The sequence below is a fragment of the Protobothrops mucrosquamatus genome, unplaced genomic scaffold (genome assembly GCF_001527695.2).
Source record: "Protobothrops mucrosquamatus isolate PMUCROS unplaced genomic scaffold, P.Mucros_1.0 scaffold666, whole genome shotgun sequence".
Classification (NCBI taxonomy): domain Eukaryota; kingdom Metazoa; phylum Chordata; class Lepidosauria; order Squamata; family Viperidae; genus Protobothrops; species Protobothrops mucrosquamatus.
The window spans coordinates 218,542-237,650 of record NW_015386954.1 but is presented as its reverse complement, the minus strand read 5'-3'; the positions used below and the strand labels follow the sequence as shown (position 1 = coordinate 237,650).

General features: G+C 37.9%; 1 protein-coding gene across 1 annotated transcript in view; it reads left to right on the top strand.

Moving 5' to 3' along the window:
* CUNH3orf20 (chromosome unknown C3orf20 homolog) overlaps nucleotides 1-19,109 on the top strand; it is a 67,123-nt gene that overhangs the window by 8,120 nt on the left and 39,894 nt on the right. The window contains exons 3-10 of the mRNA XM_029284508.1: nucleotides 1,881-2,009; nucleotides 4,098-4,218; nucleotides 6,715-6,906; nucleotides 9,200-9,349; nucleotides 11,167-11,287; nucleotides 13,943-14,074; nucleotides 16,228-16,348; nucleotides 18,117-18,321. Coding sequence (XP_029140341.1) covers nucleotides 1,881-2,009; nucleotides 4,098-4,218; nucleotides 6,715-6,906; nucleotides 9,200-9,349; nucleotides 11,167-11,287; nucleotides 13,943-14,074; nucleotides 16,228-16,348; nucleotides 18,117-18,321 — 1,171 coding nt within the window. The remainder of the gene's footprint in view (nucleotides 1-1,880; nucleotides 2,010-4,097; nucleotides 4,219-6,714; nucleotides 6,907-9,199; nucleotides 9,350-11,166; nucleotides 11,288-13,942; nucleotides 14,075-16,227; nucleotides 16,349-18,116; nucleotides 18,322-19,109) is intronic.

Sequence of the window (19,109 nt, the reverse complement as noted above, 5' to 3'; positions counted from 1 at the left end):
ATTTCTGTTTCAAGAGCTCACTAATAAGTCTTACTTGTATTGCATTCATAGAGAACTTCAATAAGTTTTAGTGGGCTCTCAGCTCTCTTTTCTGCCTACCTCTCTTTTAGTAAATTCCTGCTGTCAGCCTTAGATGGGTGACAATGCAAAGCAGGGGACCTCCTACGAAGAGACCCCTAGAAAGAGGAGATTCACTTTCGCAGAAATTCCTAAGCCAATTTTACTTGGGATGCTTGAAGATTTTCTTTAAGCCCCAATTAAATAGAAAAAGAAGTAATGACACAGAAAGACACCTACACAAGCCATGGGCAACTTTCAATTCTTTAAAATGATTTTGTCCTTCAGGTGTTCAGCTGTTAGTTCAACATTGATTTTTACACCAGAGTACAGTAGCCCCATAGAGCAGGGGTAGTCAACCTTGGCTCTTTTATGACTCGTGGACTTCAAGTTCCAGAATTCCTGAGCCAGCATGGCTGGCTCAGGAATTCTGGGAGTTGAAGTCCACGAGTCATAAAAGAGCCAAGGTTGACTACTCCTGCCATAGAGCATCATACACCAAAGACCTACTCCTCAGATTCTGAAAGTATCCATGATTCTTTTTTATGAGAGAGCAGAATTTTGAAAATATATGAACTAAACTTTCACATACAAAAATGTACTTTTCTGAAAGGCAGTCCTGTGGCTGTATTTTCAGAAAAATCCCTGCAACATCAGTGGCACCCTTCCATTTAATTATCCCTAGAATTGTAACCTGACTAGGCCATTCTGTATGTGTCTACTGATAAATGAATTTAATTGAATTCAGTGGAAAATGCACCCAAGTGTGGGACTATAAGTTGCAGTCCACAGTATAACCTTAAGATTGCAAGCTTTCTTTTATTCCCTTACTCAAAGTTAAGCTCCACTGAATTCACTGGGAGGTATTTTAGAGTAAATATTGCACCAAAAGTCATTTTGCTACTGTATCTTAGCAAAGTTAGCACCACAGTAGTGCCTAAAATCCTAAAGGACAGTTAACGGAACCCATATATCACCTGGCTCTGGGGAACAGAACCCCCTTACAGATTTTTTAGGACCATTTAATTTGGCTTTTGAAAAGGCTGTTCTGTTTGTTTGGTTTTTCAGTCAAGTGTGTCCAATTCTCAGAGTTTGCCTGGACAAAATCCCTGCAGTTTTCTTAGCAAGGTTTTTCAGAAGTGATTTACCATTGCTTCGTTCCTAGAGCTGAGAGGAAGTGACTAGACTGGACTGGACTAGAACTGGACTAGAATTCTGTCTCCCAATTTCTAGCCTGGTGCCTTAACTACTACATCAAATTGGCTCATATTTTGTATTGCAAAATACAATTGTCCAATTGGCAAAAAGAAAGCTCACGACCGTATTGGTTGGAAACATGTGGAAGATGCCTGCATCCTGTAGTGGATAAACAGTGTCTAAAATGATGATGATGATGATGATGATGATGATGATGATGATGATGATGATATTTAAGGAGCTGAAAGGTATATCTGTAATTATTTCTAAAATTATAAGTAAACACAGAACTTGGGCTTTTGTCATTAATTCCTGTACTGAATTATCTCTTAATCTTTGCTGAATACAAGAAAATCTTTGATGTCGTGCTCCTGGAAAATAAATAATCAGGATCGAGGCCATTCTGACTAATCTTCTGGTTTCCTGCTTAAACCACATACCTACGAAAGATATTATTTCGGGTTTCTTGAAGCATTCCTATGAATTTAGGAATCAAACATTTCCTTTTTTTGGATTTTCTTTCTCTTTTCATTAATAGCCATGGTACCAGGGCACACTTTTTATTTCAAAAATAATGTATTTTGCAATCATGACATGAAATCCGCCGTTATCTTTTCTGCCGACAGGGCGTGGTGCTGTTCCAACAGGGCCAGCAATTCCTATAACTTCCACCACCCAACTCATACAGCAAATGTCTTTGTCCTGCCTTTGCTTTTCATTATCATTCAAAGAGGTCAAACCACAGAAGAGCTCAGGTAAGGACTATTCCAAAGACTGCTGAATGGAACTATAACAGTACTCAGAATGGGAAGAGGTGGAATAATAATAATAGTAATAGTAATAATAATAAAACAATAACAATAACAATAACAATAACAATAATAACAACAACAACAACAACAATAACAATAATAATAATAATAATAATAATAATAATAATAATAATAATAATAATGTTGGAAGGGACCTTGGAGGTCATCTAGTCCAACTCCCTGCTCATGCAGGAAACCCTATACCATTTCGGACAAATGGCTGTCCAGTCTCTTCTTAAAAACCTCCAGTGTTGGAGCATTCTGGAGGCAGGTTGTTCCACTGGTTAATTGTTCTAACTGTCAGGAAGTTTCTCCTTAGTTTTAGGTTGCTTCTCTCCTTGAATAAGAGAGATGCAGGAGAGATATCCAGATGCCATTTCTTTTACATGTATTCAAGATAAATGGGCAGAGAGGTAGCTTTTGACTGCTGTTGTGGTGGGACATGGTCTGGATTCCCAGGAGGGAGGAGAAGAGACAATGAAGTTTAGATAGTTTAGTTGGGAGGAAGAGGGTCAAGGCAGCTCTTCCTTAGACGTTCTCAGAGTATATCTTTAATGATGCAAGTAGTTTGCTTTAATTTGGCAAGATTTCTGTCTATAGGTGAAGAACAATAAACCAAAACTCCTTAACTCAGCATGACTTTCTTGTTTTTGTCACCTGGCAGCTATCATGTCATCGTTAATACCAGCTATACTATCATGGTTCCAACAGATGAAACTCTTCAAAAGAACTTTGAGGCATTGTTTACCTTAAAGAATCTTTATTTTGAGTAGCATAACATCGGCAGTGCATAATCAAAGCCAAAAACTGAATTCCCCTCCCTGAGCACATAGTATCAAAGCACAATTCTCTCCTCCAATTAACAATCATAAATCACATTTCCCAATTAGTTTGAAGGTGGGCTTCCTCTCCAGTTTTCCAGCCCGGCCAAGTCCTTATCAGCTCTGGTTACAATAACCTTGTTTCTCATGCTAGGATTGTGTTGTTTTGTCTAGCTGGACTCTCATTCATATCCCCCCTCCCAGCATCATCTAACTCTAAAAGCAAAAGGTAAAAGATGGCTACATTTCCATCTGTTGTCAATGCAAAAACATCCAATGTAATAGCATATTCAGTGAGTTTGTACCAGCAGGGTTGCAAGCAGAACAGGGCCACAAAAAGGGAAGAAGTAACATTATCCAGGAAGCTAGAAAAGCACAAATAATCTTTAGGGTCAAAGGCTTTGGGAGACACTTTGCCAGTGTCCAAATAACACTGCTGAGGACCAAGTATTCAGTGGGATCAATTGGGAAAGGGATCAAAAGCATCAAACTAGCAGATGCACATGTTGATGCTGTTGAATCCCCTGCATATGCTCCCATGAACATCTTCAGCAGCCACATGTTAACCTGAAAAATTATTAAATATGATTTTTACAGATAGAAGATTAAAAGTTCTAATAAATTATATAGCATAATAAACAATAAGCACAACAAGCCCTGTTAGCTCTATTATCTGTTTTTTTTCTTTAAACATTTTTAGAATATGTTTAGTTACTAAATTAAATAAAGTTTTGATAGAAAAAAGTATTTGGTGACAGTATGTTTTTCATGACATGTTTAAAACAGGGTTTCTCAACCTTGGTAACTTTAGGACCAGTGGACTTCAATTCCCAGAATTCCCCAACCAGTATGAAGTCCACACTTCTTAAAGCTGCCAAGATTGAGAAACCTTAGTTTAGAGCAGGCATGTCAAACTGCCGGCCCACGGGCCGGATGCATCACGACGAAACTGCACCCACCCCATTGCCAGCAATGGGGAAGAAGTCGCGTGACGTCGCGAGTTTGACATACCTGGTTTAGAGCAGAATTTCTGAGTCAGCATGGCCGGTTCAGGAATTCTGGGTATTGAAGTCCACAAGTCATAAAAGAGCCAAGGTTCCCTACCCCCAATTTAGAGAACAACTTTGAGAAGGTGTTTTTTTAAATAAATAAATAACAAATAAATAAATAAATAAATAACAACTCTGTATTTCTCAATACATTTTTACAGGTCTGCTTAAAATCAAAGGTGGTAGCAGCAGCATTGGTCAAGACAAGGAGTCCATTTTATCTGACAGATTTGATCCATGTCCTGAAGCAAGGGGAAGGCTCCGTGAAATTTGCCGTCACATGTGAGCTTTTTCAAACAATTAGGAAAGAAAATGCATTATTTCTACAACAAATCACTCGGCCAATCAATAAATTGCAGCATTTGTATCTTATATATTATATGATAAAGCAGGGCTTGGAGCATGGATGGACTGGTGCAGAGAGGATCCCTATTAGTGTGAGGCAAAGAAACAGACAAGGCTGCTTTCTTGCAGATATGCATACAAATATTTGTGCATGTATATTGCCTTGTTCTGTCTGGTACAGAGCAAACCAAATGTTTCAGGTTTCAATAAGACAGTTTCTTCCCACTTCTTTTCAAATGGAATTTTAATCATTTGCACCCAATTCTTAATTTTAATTACTTCAGGTAATGTTCAATGTAGGAATGCACTTTTTCTACATACAAAAGTTGCACTTAACGTTTATTTAAATTACACAGTGGATTACAAAATGTAAATGGTGTGTGATATTTATTACATCATATCCCCTTTATCTATCTGTGTTGTTAAGATGAAGGTCAAATACGTGTATGTTGAAATACGTTTTCAAAAGTCAAAACTGTCGATGGGATGTAGGGGCATTTTCACATGACTGTAGGTAGTCATGTGAAATATATGTGAAATCAGATTGTGTTTTCCTTTCTCATTCTTCTAGATACAGGGGTGATGGGGATGATTATTGCCACAGTACTATATCCAGAAAAAAATGTCAACATCTTGTTTTATAGTTCTTTTCCTGCAAGATTAGAGCTTAGAAGAGAACTGGGGCGTCTGTGGCCTTTGTGCTTTCTCCCAAGCCTGAAAAATAGGCTGCTTAATTTGATCAACAATTAGAGATAAATTCCAAAGTGAGGGTGGGATGGGAGCAGGTGGCAGTCTCTAAAGGACATTTTTTAAAAATCCTTTTTCATCTTAACTTTGGCTCTTGTTTTGACATTTTGCAGAAATGATTGACGTGTCAATAGAGTGCAAAGCCTCTGAGAGGTGAACTGTCAAATTCTCATATTTATCCCCCTAAACACAGAAGAAAGTATATTTGGTTGTAGCAGTAAATACATACATGCAGCCCCAAATCAATCTAAAAATGGAACTTTGGGGCCATTTTTGGACAGATGAGAAGTTGTAGGGGTAGAGGTGGGAGCAGTTTTTCTCTCAAAAACACCTCATACCTTATTCCAACTGTTAAAACATCTTGAAGTGCTATATAAGGGCCTGCAAAAATGGGAATTCAAGTCATTTACAGACTTCCATTCATTCAAAGAACACAGTAGTTTGCCTCTCAGAGGCTTCTTGCTATTATTTCTACCCTTAACCTCTTGTAATAATTGCTATGAAATTTCCAAGGGTCTCTGCAATCTGCTGAGTTGTGGTCCCCCATCCTTTAAATATTGTTCTAGAGGGAATTCTGCTTTTCTAACCATCACATACCTTGCAACCATTACAAAAAGATACTAATTGCCAGCATGCTATCCTGTTATTGTCACAGCTTACAGGGTCTTTTAAATACAAAAATAAGGAATTACAAGTTATAGTAGGGGATAGTATTGATTGGCTCACCTTTCAGTTTTCAGATCTGCAGAAATGAACTTGATAAGAGATGCTTCTGATTGTTTGTTTCCAAGGGATTGGGTAAAAGAAATGATGCGATATGGAAATGCCCTCTATCTCTTTCCAATTACTATCACAATTTGCTAATTATAGTTTATTGCTCTGGGGGCTGTGTGTGTTAGGAGAGAATTTCTACTTAATCTCCATTTTCTATGACTGTCAAAATAAAAATAATAATATTGGACTTATTATTTTATATTTTCAGTTTCTAATCAAGTAACAAGTGCTCTTTCTTTTCGTTGCCTTTCTGTGCTGACACACACATAGTGTCAGTTTTACCACTGTTACAGATAGAGAAATAAATACCCTGTCTCATACAAAAATACAGTATGGTGAAATCATACCTTTATAAGCATTAGTATTCTAATTTATGTATGTAATTATGCATGCAACTTTCATATGGGTCTTTAGAGCCTATTAATTGTCATAGGATTATAGCTTGGGCCTTAGACATGTAAATAATAGGATCACATAGCAATCCAGATTCAAAGGAGAAAAGAAGAATTGGATCATGTGGAGTGTGCATAAAGCATCCTTCAGGAACATCTTAAACCAATCTATCTTTTCCCAGAATTGTGCATCAGCTGCAAAGTACAGTGATGCAAATGGAGAAAAATACACTGCTGCTTTAAAGTGTTTCCGGGAAATACTATATGCATAACCCTGTATCACAATTTGCCCTTTGTATCTGGCTCTGTGCACAGGCAAGTATATGAACTGTGTTTCAGCCTTTAATTTCCGAAAAAGCTCGGATTCTAGCTCTCTGCCAGAGTGGTTTTGTTGTTGTTGTTAAACAAAATACCCTCAAAACTCTTAACTTGCTGAGGATTGCGCTAGTTGAAGTTCTGATTCTTACTACTTATCACTATGTCTAACATGAAGCAGTGCAATTGTTTCTTTTTCTTTTAGAGAACATGAGAAGTCTGTAGCCATAGCAAAGTGCCACGTGAGACCCCTAATACTGAAGAATTATCCAACTGTGCACAAGTCACCATCTCAGGCCTTGAGACGAGCTTCCCTCTCTCAATTAGCTGCTGAGATCAGACGTTCAAAATTGAAAAAATTATTCTTTTCCATTCCTGATGGAACATCGCTGATTTAGTATCCTTATTTTGCCAGGAAACAAGTTGGTGGGCTATTGTTACACTTACTAAAACCTATTAGAAGTCTGCAGTCTTGAGGGCATGTGAACAGCTGCTCATCCATTTGATCTCTTGATCTATCTGCTACCTTCATGTAACTTCCAGGCATTTGGGTGTTGCTATTTCAAAGCTGTTCTGTTTTCGATGTAGAGGCATTGAGACAAGGCAGGAGTAACAACAGTCTTCTTTTTATTCAAATCACAACAGAACCAATACAAAATGGCGTGGATTCCTCTTATACCCCTTTGCAGGGACAGTGTTAGCCAATCAATGCAATGGATTCTCCCACCTTGCGCATGCGCAATAGGCTGGAGACAGCCTGTCTGGTCCCGGGCATCCACATGGTCTGCCCGGGCCGCTCTGCAGCTTCCTGCACTGCTGAGTCACTCAGCAGGCCCAGGATATAACAAAAGCCTTCATTGAATAAGAACTTCTCACCTTGTTCTGTGGGTTGTGGGCTAGTCGTAACTGTTCTACCATGGTGAAATGCTTCAAATATCTATCATTTAAGAGTACATGAAATTGGAGCAGTCCTAAACCAGTTTCACTTGACTCTCACTTCTCATATATGGGTTAGCTGTGGCCAGACTTTCTTGAAAGAATTTGGTATGTACCTTATCTAATTTGTACCAGATCATGTGGATTTAATGCTTCTGAAAGAGCACTGAAGGCATTTTTAAAAGGAGCTGCCCAAACACCTGCCCAGAGGTGTGTGTGCTATGCAATTAAGAGGATTCTTACTCTTAATTACACCCTAATAGTCCTGGTCTGCTTCTTCCTCAGGTTTGGTTGAAGGATCTAATTGGATGATTCAACCCCCTTTGGTCAGAGACCTTTTAGTTGACTCCCCACTTCTTTTGTGGGTCTGCTGCCAGATGTGGTGGATCAATGGAAGAAGTAAGGAGAGACAGCTGCTCAGTCCAGGATAGAGTCAAAATCAAAAGAACCCAATTTTCTGCTGCAACGGACTGCTTCCAATGGACCTGGAAGACAGTGTCCCAGGACTGGAGGGGAAGATGACTGGTGGTCATCTCTACTTTCACCATCCAAATCCAGTAGCCCAACCTTACCACACCCCTATAACTACTTGGAATTTAATTTTCCAAACCCAAGATAGTGATAGTATCACTAAAGCCATGTGTAGGGTAGGGTCTTAAAGGGTAAGTTGGAACAAGCTATGAGTCTGTGCTGGCAATCCCATGTCTGAATATTGTCCATTCCATTTCACGCATCAGGAGTCTAGAATTAAACTTTGCAAATCCTTTGCATTCTCTCTCTCCCTCCTTCCCCTTTTTAATTTCCTTGACATCCACTCGGCTTTGGCTTATTTGGACATACAGTATATCACAGAAGAACATGCTGCATTTGATCTTGCCACTAAACTGGTAATTTTAAAAAGGCAGCACACTTTTTTTCATATCACTATTATGGCTCAAATGCCTCTTTCTCTTTTAACAATGTGATTTAAACAAAGGCTGGATTGAAAGCCTTTATAATCCCCTTGTTAGAGTTCATTATTTTGGCTAATAGACTCATTTGCTGTGAAGGCATAGGTTATGAAAATGTGAGAAGGAAATAGTCTCTCAGGCAAGGCTGTAGAACAGAATGAGCCATTTCAGGGCTCCATTAGAAAATATTATGCAGTAATCCGGAAAAGATTTTACTACTTGTAGGTTGATCAGGTTCAGAATGAAGATAGGTGTAATAGTCTTAGGGCATGGGGTGATAACTAGAAGTTGCCCTTGAATGTGATTTCATTGCATGAAAAGATTTTTGCTGATGCAGAGAAGTTGCCAATTCTTCACTTTCTCCCCACAAACTAAGTCTCTTCCCTGCTTCCTTCAGATGACTTCTGAGCACCGCAACACAAGGGCAACTGCAGGAAAAGTTCCATGTACAGATCTCTCCTCCAAGCATTATTTCATTATTATGAAATAATTCCAAGCAACGAAAGAACTGTGTCACCATGTTTGATCTGAAATATCAACAGGTGTCAGTTACAATCACTGTACCCTATGACTGAGCATGCCCAGTGTGGGAAGTTCAGCAGGAAGTCATCCAAGGTTTGCACTTGAGGAAGTTCTATAGCACAGTGCTATTTTTTTTTATCCTTTCACATTATTTTATTAGACTCATATTGAGGATAGTATCACCTTGTAACTTCAAAGGGCCCAAGAATTCCCCATACTCTCTGAATGAATAGCTAAGTAAACATCGTTTTCATGTGTGCTATGACTTGACCTAATTCAAAGTTATCCATCCGGAAATATTGCAGTTTTCCAATTTCCCATATGCTGCATAGGAAAGACAATCACCTTTCTGTTTCAGGATGTTCCAAGTCAAGGATTTTTAGGCATGTTTACCCTGGGCCACTCTTGTCTATCTTATTCCTTTAAATCAAGGTGAGTGTCATTAATTGATCCTAATTGTTGGAGTTGGGTAGAAATGCAACAGGGAATAGGATAGGCAATCCTTGAATTATTAATCAAAAGAAATATTAGATCAATTCCATCACACCAATGGTTGAAGCAAATATCATGATATTTTCATATTTTCATTCAAATTATATTAGTTCCCTTGAGACTAGCCAAGTTTCCTGTAAGAGATGTGTATGGTCATTCAGAACATCATAATTCTATATGATTTCTCTCTGTCCAATACATTCAACACTATGGCTGCAAAATTTCATCTTGTAATAGTAACCTCAAAAAGCATAGACTTATTAATGAATGCCTGTAGAAATGCATTCATTCGTGGAAAAATATCATGTAAGAGGGAAATTATTTCAGTTTTACAGATGAATAATCAGAAAAGAGACTAGTTCAAGGTGACATAACTAATCAGTGTTATGGGCCTTTTAAAATCAGGTCAACTAGATCCATTTAATCTGGCTACTTTATTGTTATGATTCCCATCCATCACTCTTTTTCTAAGTGAAGTAATTAGATATTCTGTATCTCTGGCTTTAAGGAGCATGTGATGTGGCAAGCTATTAATGGCCTATGTTAAAAGCTTAACCCCACCGGGTGTAATTAATGATGATGCCACATGGTGCAACTAGGAGAGAAAAAGGTCAACAAAGTGATGAGCAATTGGAATACATTTCAGAGGTGGACTGTGTGAGACCAATATAAAATTTGGCCTGAAGTGATGGCATGAGACATTTCCTGAGAAATAAAGAGCACTGAGTGCATAACAATTGAGGGGATTTGGGAAACCTTCACAGAGAAGAAATTGGAGTTGGGTAATACACCAGTGGAAATCTTGCTTCTTCAAGGAGATAAAACATTAGGTGGGTTAGATAAGTTAAAGGTCTGAGGAATGCACTGATGTTCAAGGACTCAAACTCATTTTGAGTTGAGCATCTGTATTCGTGACACTTGTCCTTTTGAACAGATGGAAATGGGGCTTTGAAATATCTATTAAAACCTAATTTCAGATGGTTATTTGATATAAATATGAATTTTAATTGCTATTTTGTCCATCAAGATTCACTATTATGCAATGATATAAAAATATGTGTAAAGTCTTCATATTTGCAGGAACTCAGCTACCATGGTATAATTCTACCATGACCATAGATAGGGGAGCAATATACATCATGATGCAAACTCCATCCTGTATGAATTTGTGTGTAATCACATCACAAATACAAAAGGGCAGAGCTTGTGTTATGATACCACCTCTTATGTTTTGCCATGTTGGCATTACCATGTGTAGGAACCAACACCCTTGATCATAGCTATGTTGCATTGTACAGGCACTAAATGGATCAAAGAGACCATATATTAGAGCAGTCCACTCTTTGAAAATGGTAAGTGCTTCAGATCTAGTGCAAGCAAGGTCTCAGTTTTGATTAAAGCAGCTGATCTTTTTTCAGACATCAGCAAGAGTCTGAAAAAGGATGCCACTGCCTTAAAAAGTCATCTTTTTATGGGACTCATGAAAGGAAAGCATCTTTTTTCAGGTTTATATAAAAGCCTGGAAATTCCAAACGCAGGGAGGTGTTGTGTTTGTGCATTTCTTCCAAATAACTTTCAAATAATACATAGCCTGGGCTTAGGACCATTAAAATCTTTAAAATCCTCAATATTTATTATGATGCTTATAATATTCTTGCAATCAGAAGAGCCAAAAATATTACTAGTTACACATGCATCTTCAGCAACAACCTTATAGTATTATTTGCTGTGACTTGACTGTTCTTCCCCTTGCTCAGCTTTTCTGTGGCGTTACTGATAAATCAGGAAGGTGGGATAGTTAGAGACAAATACGGCAATTTAACCCACCGCTGGAACTGGTATTCTAGAAAAGAAGTTCTACAGTCATTAGATTTTCAGGTATGAATTTGGACTATTGCTAATGAGGTACCACCATTGTTTTTGGATCTTTTTAACAATTACTCTACATTTTTAGGTCAGTCATGTCTTCAGCTGTGTTCAGGTTCTACAAATACCTCCAGAACTGGGTAATTGTAGTTGACAATTATTGTCAACAGAGAGCACGTATATGAATTGATTCCTTTTGGTTACTACTTTCGCATTTTAGACCCTCATGCATTGCCACAAGGCACTGAAACATGTTTTTAAAATATGTGTTCTTACTACTATATTTTGGGAATACCTGTTCTCAGGGATTAGATCCTTACAGGTACAAAAATATTGTATTTATGGAACAGAATTTGAGGCATTTCTTTTGTAGAAAAATATGGGGCATGTCTCATATATATATATATATATATAAGGTGACCAACTTTTTTACAATGAAAAGGAGGACCCAAATAAATTGAAGAAAAGATATCATAAATAAAAGAAACATTTTATTCATTGCAACAATAATACAGACAACTTGCATGTGCAAAGTTTGCCAGCCGGGTGTTTTGGCGTGCTCAGCAGCAATTCCTATTGGCTTTTGAAAGCCAACAGAGGGAGTACCACAGCTCATGCAAAAGTTGAAAAAAAAACCATCAAAAAAGGTGCCAGAACACCGTTCTGAGCGTTCTATGAGAAAAAAAAAAAGCCCTGCAGATTAGTCTTCAAATATCGAAAAGGAGGACATGTAGGAGGACACTTTTCAAGGGAGGACAGAACTTACAAAAGGAGGACTGTCCTCCCTAAAGGAGGATGGTTGGTCACCTTAATATATATATGGAATTTTTCATTTATTTATTTATCTTTTTATTATATTTGTACAGCCACCCATCTCACATGAAATTGATTTTGGGAGGAGTACAGGACAACATATCTATCTATCTATCTATCTATCTATCTATCTATCTATCTATCTATCTATCTATCTATCTATCTATCTATCTATCTATCTATCTATCTATCTATCTAGATATAGATATATATACACATATATGGAAACAGTTACAATTAAAAAAAGAACTGTTAAAAAGGTGTACAAAATAGGAGAAGATGGTATTCACTAAAACAAAACAAAATCCAAGGAGAAATGTCAAAATCTCCCCGGATCCCTGGAACATCTAGGCCTGATAACATAGCCAGATCTTGAGAGACTTGCAGAATGTTGAGAGGGACGTGGGGTACCAGTTGTGCCTATTCCTAGATCATCTCCAGTTTGGATTTCTGTAATGCAGTCTCCATGGTGCTGTTCTTGAAAAGAATTCAGAAGTTTCAGCTGGTACAAAATGCAGAGGCACAGGCAATTATGTGTGCTCCTGTAGGGGTAACTTTAAGACTTGTGAACTTCAACTCCCAGAATTCTTTAGCCAGCCATGTTGCCTGGCTGGCTGAAGGTTGCCAAGGTTAGAGACCCCTGTCCTAGAGCACACATGTTACACTTCTATATGCAATTGGATGCTCCTGTGCTTCTGGGTCAAATTCAAGGTGCTGGTTTTGATGTTTAAAGCTCTTCATGGCATAGGGCCAGGTTATCTGAGGGACCACATCTTCCCAATAATATATGCCTGCCCCATCAGGTCCAGCAGAGAAGGTGCTACAGCAGAGAATCCGGATCCTGCCAACTGTAGTTGTTTGGCAGTAGGCCTCCTCCATGAGTAGGAGACAAGATGGTTTTATTGCAGGCTCCATCTATGAAGGAGTTGCACCTGACAGAACCAAGAAGGAGGGCCTTTTCTGTCATGGCATCTACCCTCTGGAACATCATTCCCACTGAGGTGAGATTAGCTCTGACCATACATGGTTTTTCCATTAGGGCTGGGGATCCCTTGGAAACAGGGAGCCCACACCATGGCTTTATTGCAATGAGCTTTTAAACACTCTTGTATGATTTAATAATATGTATGTGTCATTTGTGTGTATGTTTTATTGTTTTGTTTTATTGTACATCACCAGGAATCACCATCATGAAATGGGCCACTATATAAATTTGATTAAATAGATAGACAGCATCTGCATTTTCTGCATTGCATAAGAAAAGTACATCTTCTTTCCTCTGTCCTTACCACTTTCTACAGAGGGACAATCGAGAGCATCCTGTCATTTTGCATTATAATCTGGTTTGGAATCATTACTGCTTCAGATAGGAAAGCGGTGCAGAGAGTGGTGAGGATGGCAGAAAAGATTACTGGCAGTTCACTTCTGTATTTCTAGGACATAGCATATAAGCAATGCTTGAGCAGAGTCCACAGTATTGTTTGGGATGACATCCTCTTCACAACCTGTTTTCCTTGTTACTTTCTGGGAGGAGGCTTCGTGGTATCCGAAGCAGAACATCCAGATTCAGCCACAGATTTGTTCCATATAGTATCAACCTTGTGAACTCTCATGTTTCCTCTTTCCTCTATGTATTCAAAATGGATAGTGATTAATACTGTATATATATGTATATTTATGTATGGGTGTAACAGATTGTGTTTGCTATGGATGCATACACATGTGCCTGTTTTGGCCTATGTGCATCTTTGCTAGTCCAGTTAAGAAGACTGTCAAACATGAAAGCAATGGAAAAATGTCATTCTCTGTGAATCTGCCCCATGACTCTGCTTTATCTTTTTTTAAATTTCTTAGATAAATGAACAGTTAAAATTAAAGGTTCTTAGCCAAAATTCCATGACAATTACTTTTGCAACCTTGAATGAAAGTATTACCTTATCTTTGATAAGACCTGGATGTCTGCAAGGATGCAAGGCTGATAAACAGGTACCCATCACCTAATAAAAGCACCCACAGTGTTTTGTTTTGTTTTGTTTTGTTTAAATCAGAAGGCTGATTTTCATTGGCACCATAAAGAAATTTGTCTGCATGCCGTAACTCTAATTGAAACTCAGGAAAATTTGTGCCTGCCCATGTTGTGTCTCCAATGACCCATTAGGAGAGACCTGGCGTGATATGGTTGGGAAAGCATTGAAGTAACATTAGGAAAAAATTAGCTCAAGTTCACTCTCAGTTATGAAATTTCCTGGGGGAATTTAGGTCAGATAGTATTTCTCAGCCAACCTACCTCACAGGATGGATTTGTAGGAAAGTGGGGAGGAATGAGTACTGTGTATACCATATCGAGTTTTTGAAACAAAGAGGGCACTAATGCTGACAAATAACAAAAAGCACAGTTCAGTATCATGATTAGGTTATTCCTGTCTTCTAAATGCTTAAATAAAACACTTATTGCATTACAGTTACCATACCCTTCTAACCTTATACTGTTTTTCTGCTTATCGGCAAAATTAAATTCTGCAATAAAAGCGATAGACAAACTATACCTCATTTTATCTTGTTTCCTTCTCTCCCTACAATGCCCCCCCCATACACACAATGCACACCGCACTTGGCTCTTTTCAAATTGCTTCCCTGGAGTTCCATTGACCTTTGCAAGAACCCCCCAGGAACTTTGCTGAAACCGGCAATAAGGACAACTTTCTTTCCAGAAGGAAATTGTTCAGTCCCTTCCCCCAAAATATTTATACTGTGGATGCACTTTTGTGGAAAGACAGTCTTTGCATTAAAATGTTTTATGACTCCACTGGTTGCCTTCACAGGGCGGCTGAATGACATATTTATCAGGCACATGGTATTAATTGGCCCATTCTGTAGATTAAGAAGTCATTGTTGCTTGTCATTTCCTTCTCCATCCCCTATATATATATATATATATTGTATATCCCCCACCCACACATGCAAACAGACACACTGCAAAACATACGTTTTAAATTGCTTTTGTTAAGCAGAAACAAAGAAAAACTATTGGTTCAAGCACTAAGAAAATGAAAAATGTTTTGAAAATGAAATACACACCTATGTAATGTATATACTCATTCAAGTGGTCCCATGTCGTATCTGGCAATTTCGATCACTTCAGCTGCACTTTCAAGCCAGTTCAGGAACGCTCTGAAAATGGGGATTCAGCATGACTGGCATTTTCAAAAGATTTATATGCTCACATAGTGGAGGGAAAAACATTTTGAATATCTGTGCTTTAAAAATGTGCTTTTGTATGTGAAATGTGTAAAGATGAGTTCCAATAGCTCATTCCATTTTTTTCATTCTTGCTATTTTCAAATCCCTCTCCCTTGTTCTTTGCTAAAAAAAAATAGAGTGAAAGAAAAGGTGTGGGATGTTTATTTTGAAGGAGAAAAGATGAGAGACTTTTCTCCTTGAAAACTGGTCTTGACTCTGCAAACATGTATACCCTTCAGCTGAGGGAAAGCGCTGCTATCAAAAAAGCTGCTATCAAAGAAGAGAATGTTCCCTGTTCCTATACTAGACAGCTTGTAGCTAAAGCACACAGTTTGTATTTTTTAAAGAATCTAAATAAAGGTGATTTTTTTTAACCCAATAAGGAGGATTTCAGAACAGATGCCTTTTTGCTCAGTGTAACAGCTGCATAAGAGTTCTTTTGTTATTGTTTGTCAGAGACCTATTGCACAAAATAGGCAAGACCCTTCTATACTTCTTCTAGCAGAAAATTATTTATTTTTCTCCAGCATCAGGAATTACAGAGATAACTTCAGATCTATATGGAAAGTAAATTGAGTCTTTTAATGATCAGTTAATAGTATTACTGGCAACTCTCTATCATGCCATGTCTCAGAATGAGCAGAATGACTAGGAAATTTCAGTTCTGTTAACATCCACTACTATAACTTTTCTCTTTTCTCTTTTCTTTTCTTTTCTCTCTTTTTTTGGGGGGCTGAGTCTTACCTATTATGATGTCATAGCTAAGAAAAAATGGATGCAATCCAGTCCTTGGTCTAAAAAGTCACTGAATTCTACTAAATGATGGCTGTTAAGATTTCCAGATGCTATAATGCAGCATTTTTTAAAATCATTTTTATCTCCCTTTTTCCTTTCCAAAGTTGACTTTAAAAAACATTGAAGCTGATGAGAAAGAACATTGGAGAAGATGCCTTGTCGACATTAAGAGGAGGTTTGAGAAAACTGTAAAACAATTTATAAACAGTGTTTTGATGATTTCAGGTATTGTCAGTTTGCTGAGTTTATGAAATTCACATTGCTTTATTAATTAATGTGTATAGTCATGTGCCCTCTCATGCAGATATATATGGTCTCTTTCATAATAACACAGAGTGGTGATAAAAATTAAATTTGAAATGAAGTGAATAATGGTACAAATATGACATCTTAAATTTCAGAATTTCAGAAATGATCAAATGACACAGATAAAGGTTGTGAAGAAATATGACCCATGGTCAAATTCTGTATTCCAAACTGTTCATCTAAAGTAACACTGAGGAACTACTAAATCGATTCCTTTTGGGTTTTGTGTTTGAATTGTTCATATAACATTTGTAGTTATTGCTGCATCAAGTAAGAATGGCTACAAAAGTAGATATTTTTGTAGTCCTCTTCCTTCAGCTGGAAAAGTCTTCTAAACATTAATTGTAGGACAGTTCTTAGCTTTGACACAGAATATAAACAGGCAATACAATAAAAGAAATAAAAAAAGGAATATGAAATGAGATATTAGTGTTCTTTCTCATATGGCTGATGGATAATCTACATCTGTAGCTTCTTTATCCAAGGGACAAGCTAGATTCCATCTTGCTATGATATTTTCTTGAGAGATAGAAGGCATCTTTCTGGCAAGAACAGTGGAAGTCTTGCTATGTAATTGTTATAACTTAGGTAATAAGACAGTTGTAGGCATATTTACCTAGAAATAATGTTAATCGTGGAAAGCTAGAAATGCCTTATATAAGGTACATTCAGGACTTTGGATGCAGAGGCAAAAGGGTCTTGAATGTACACATGACAATAAACCTGCCTACAACTCCTTAAACCATCTCCCAGATTATCTCAGAAAAAGATCATTGTTTTAAGGAGTTTGCAAACTTTTGGTATATGACCATACTTTGCTACTTGGGCAAGCATCCAAAGCATCCTTTGCTACTTGGGCAAGGACCACAGTTCAATGTTAGAGCATAGGTTGACATACAAATAGTCTAAAATCATTCTTTAGCATTTCTTGGTATGACTCAAAAGGTCCTGAAGCTTTTACTTCTCAATGTAGACCAATATTTATTAGGTGTTCCTTATATCAGCGGTCCCAACCTTTCTGGCTCCATGGACCGGCAATGGCGGTGATGGTGGGGGGGAGGGGAGGGAATGGTTTTGTGCAAGCAATCTAATCCCATGCATGAGCAAATGAAGTTTCACACGCTCACTGCTGCTTGCACAGCCCAGTTCCAACAGGCCACAGACCGGTACCAGTCCATGGACCAAGGTTTGGAGATCCCTGCCTTATATGATTGAAATCCAAATTGTATAATCTACATCCACTATAGTCATATGGAGGGCATCAGTTTTGTTGTATATAGCACTAGTCTAGAGAGTGACTTTACTCTTATACATATGTTAGATACATAACACATATGTGTAACCCTTTATGTATAGGTACATATTGGGAAGACATTTATATAACATTAGCTTCTTTGTGTTCAGATAGCTGGGAAAATATGGTATTTATCTATTTGCCCAGATGAGTTTGGATCGGAGTAAGCACAACCAAATACTTTGAAAGCCTGAGAAGGACTTTTAAAAGAACAGTCTTTTTAACTAATAAAATCCAAAGGATTATTTACTTTTACTATCTTCTATACTGCCTTGTATATCTGTAAAATATAATTGATCATTATTGCTACCATTGTTATTTTAACACATTGTTATTATCTTTTAAAATATATTGTAATCTTTATAATCTGCCCAATAACCTGTTGATTGGCAGGAATATGCTGCATAGACTATCCGCCTGAGTTTCGTACAAAGCCTGTGAAGTGTAGAATGGCGGAATCACCAATACAGACCTGGGATCGAAAGCTAAGAGAAGAAGCTATGACTTCATTTTCAAAAACAAAAGAGAAAAGAATTGTCAGGCCAACAAGCTTACCCAGTTACCGGCCAATTAAGAGAAAATTTAGGCCTGCCTCACGGTAATTGAGACGAACTTTTGGAGGAGGGAATTCTCTGAAAAGCAAGATTAAATAGGTGGGATAACAATATGCTCCTTCTAAAATAGAAACACTGGAGTTAGTCATAAAAGGCTAATTGTGAATGGCAGAAACTGAAGAATGTCAGCTTTGATGTCCATCAGAGGGTGAAGAGGGCCAAATGATGCAAGAAGCATTGTGATGTTCCATCCCTTTTGTACCTGGTTCTTGATGTGGCAGGCAGGTACAAAGGGGGCCAAGCTTGTGCTGCAATGGTGCGATGCCGCTTTTGTCACATTGACAAAAGTGCTGAATCCTGCAGATGTTACTACAGATATCCCAGATGTGTCTTCTGGACTTCTAGTGCTTTTCATCTTTCTCAGAAGATATACCAACAGTGACCGTATTTGCTTACTTTGGGCCTCTGGCTTGCTGCTTTATTTATTTATTTCTGCATATAACTTGCATTGATTATGTGCCATCAAGTTGATGTTGACTTTTAGAAACCACATAGATAGTTTTTCTGCAAGAAGATCTGTCATCTAGCTGATCCTTCAGACTTTCCAATAGTGTACCCATTGTCACTTGTAGTTGAGTCTATCCTTGCTGCTGATCTTCCTCTTCATTTCTTTCCACTTTTCCTAAGTGACATTACTTGGAAAACATTCTGAGCAAGTTGGCAGAGAGAGACAGGCAGAATGAGCCATATATATTTTGCTTTACTCAAGTTACACATATTGGTATTAATGTTACTGAGTTGCAAAATGATGGTGAGATGCTGAGGGACAGAT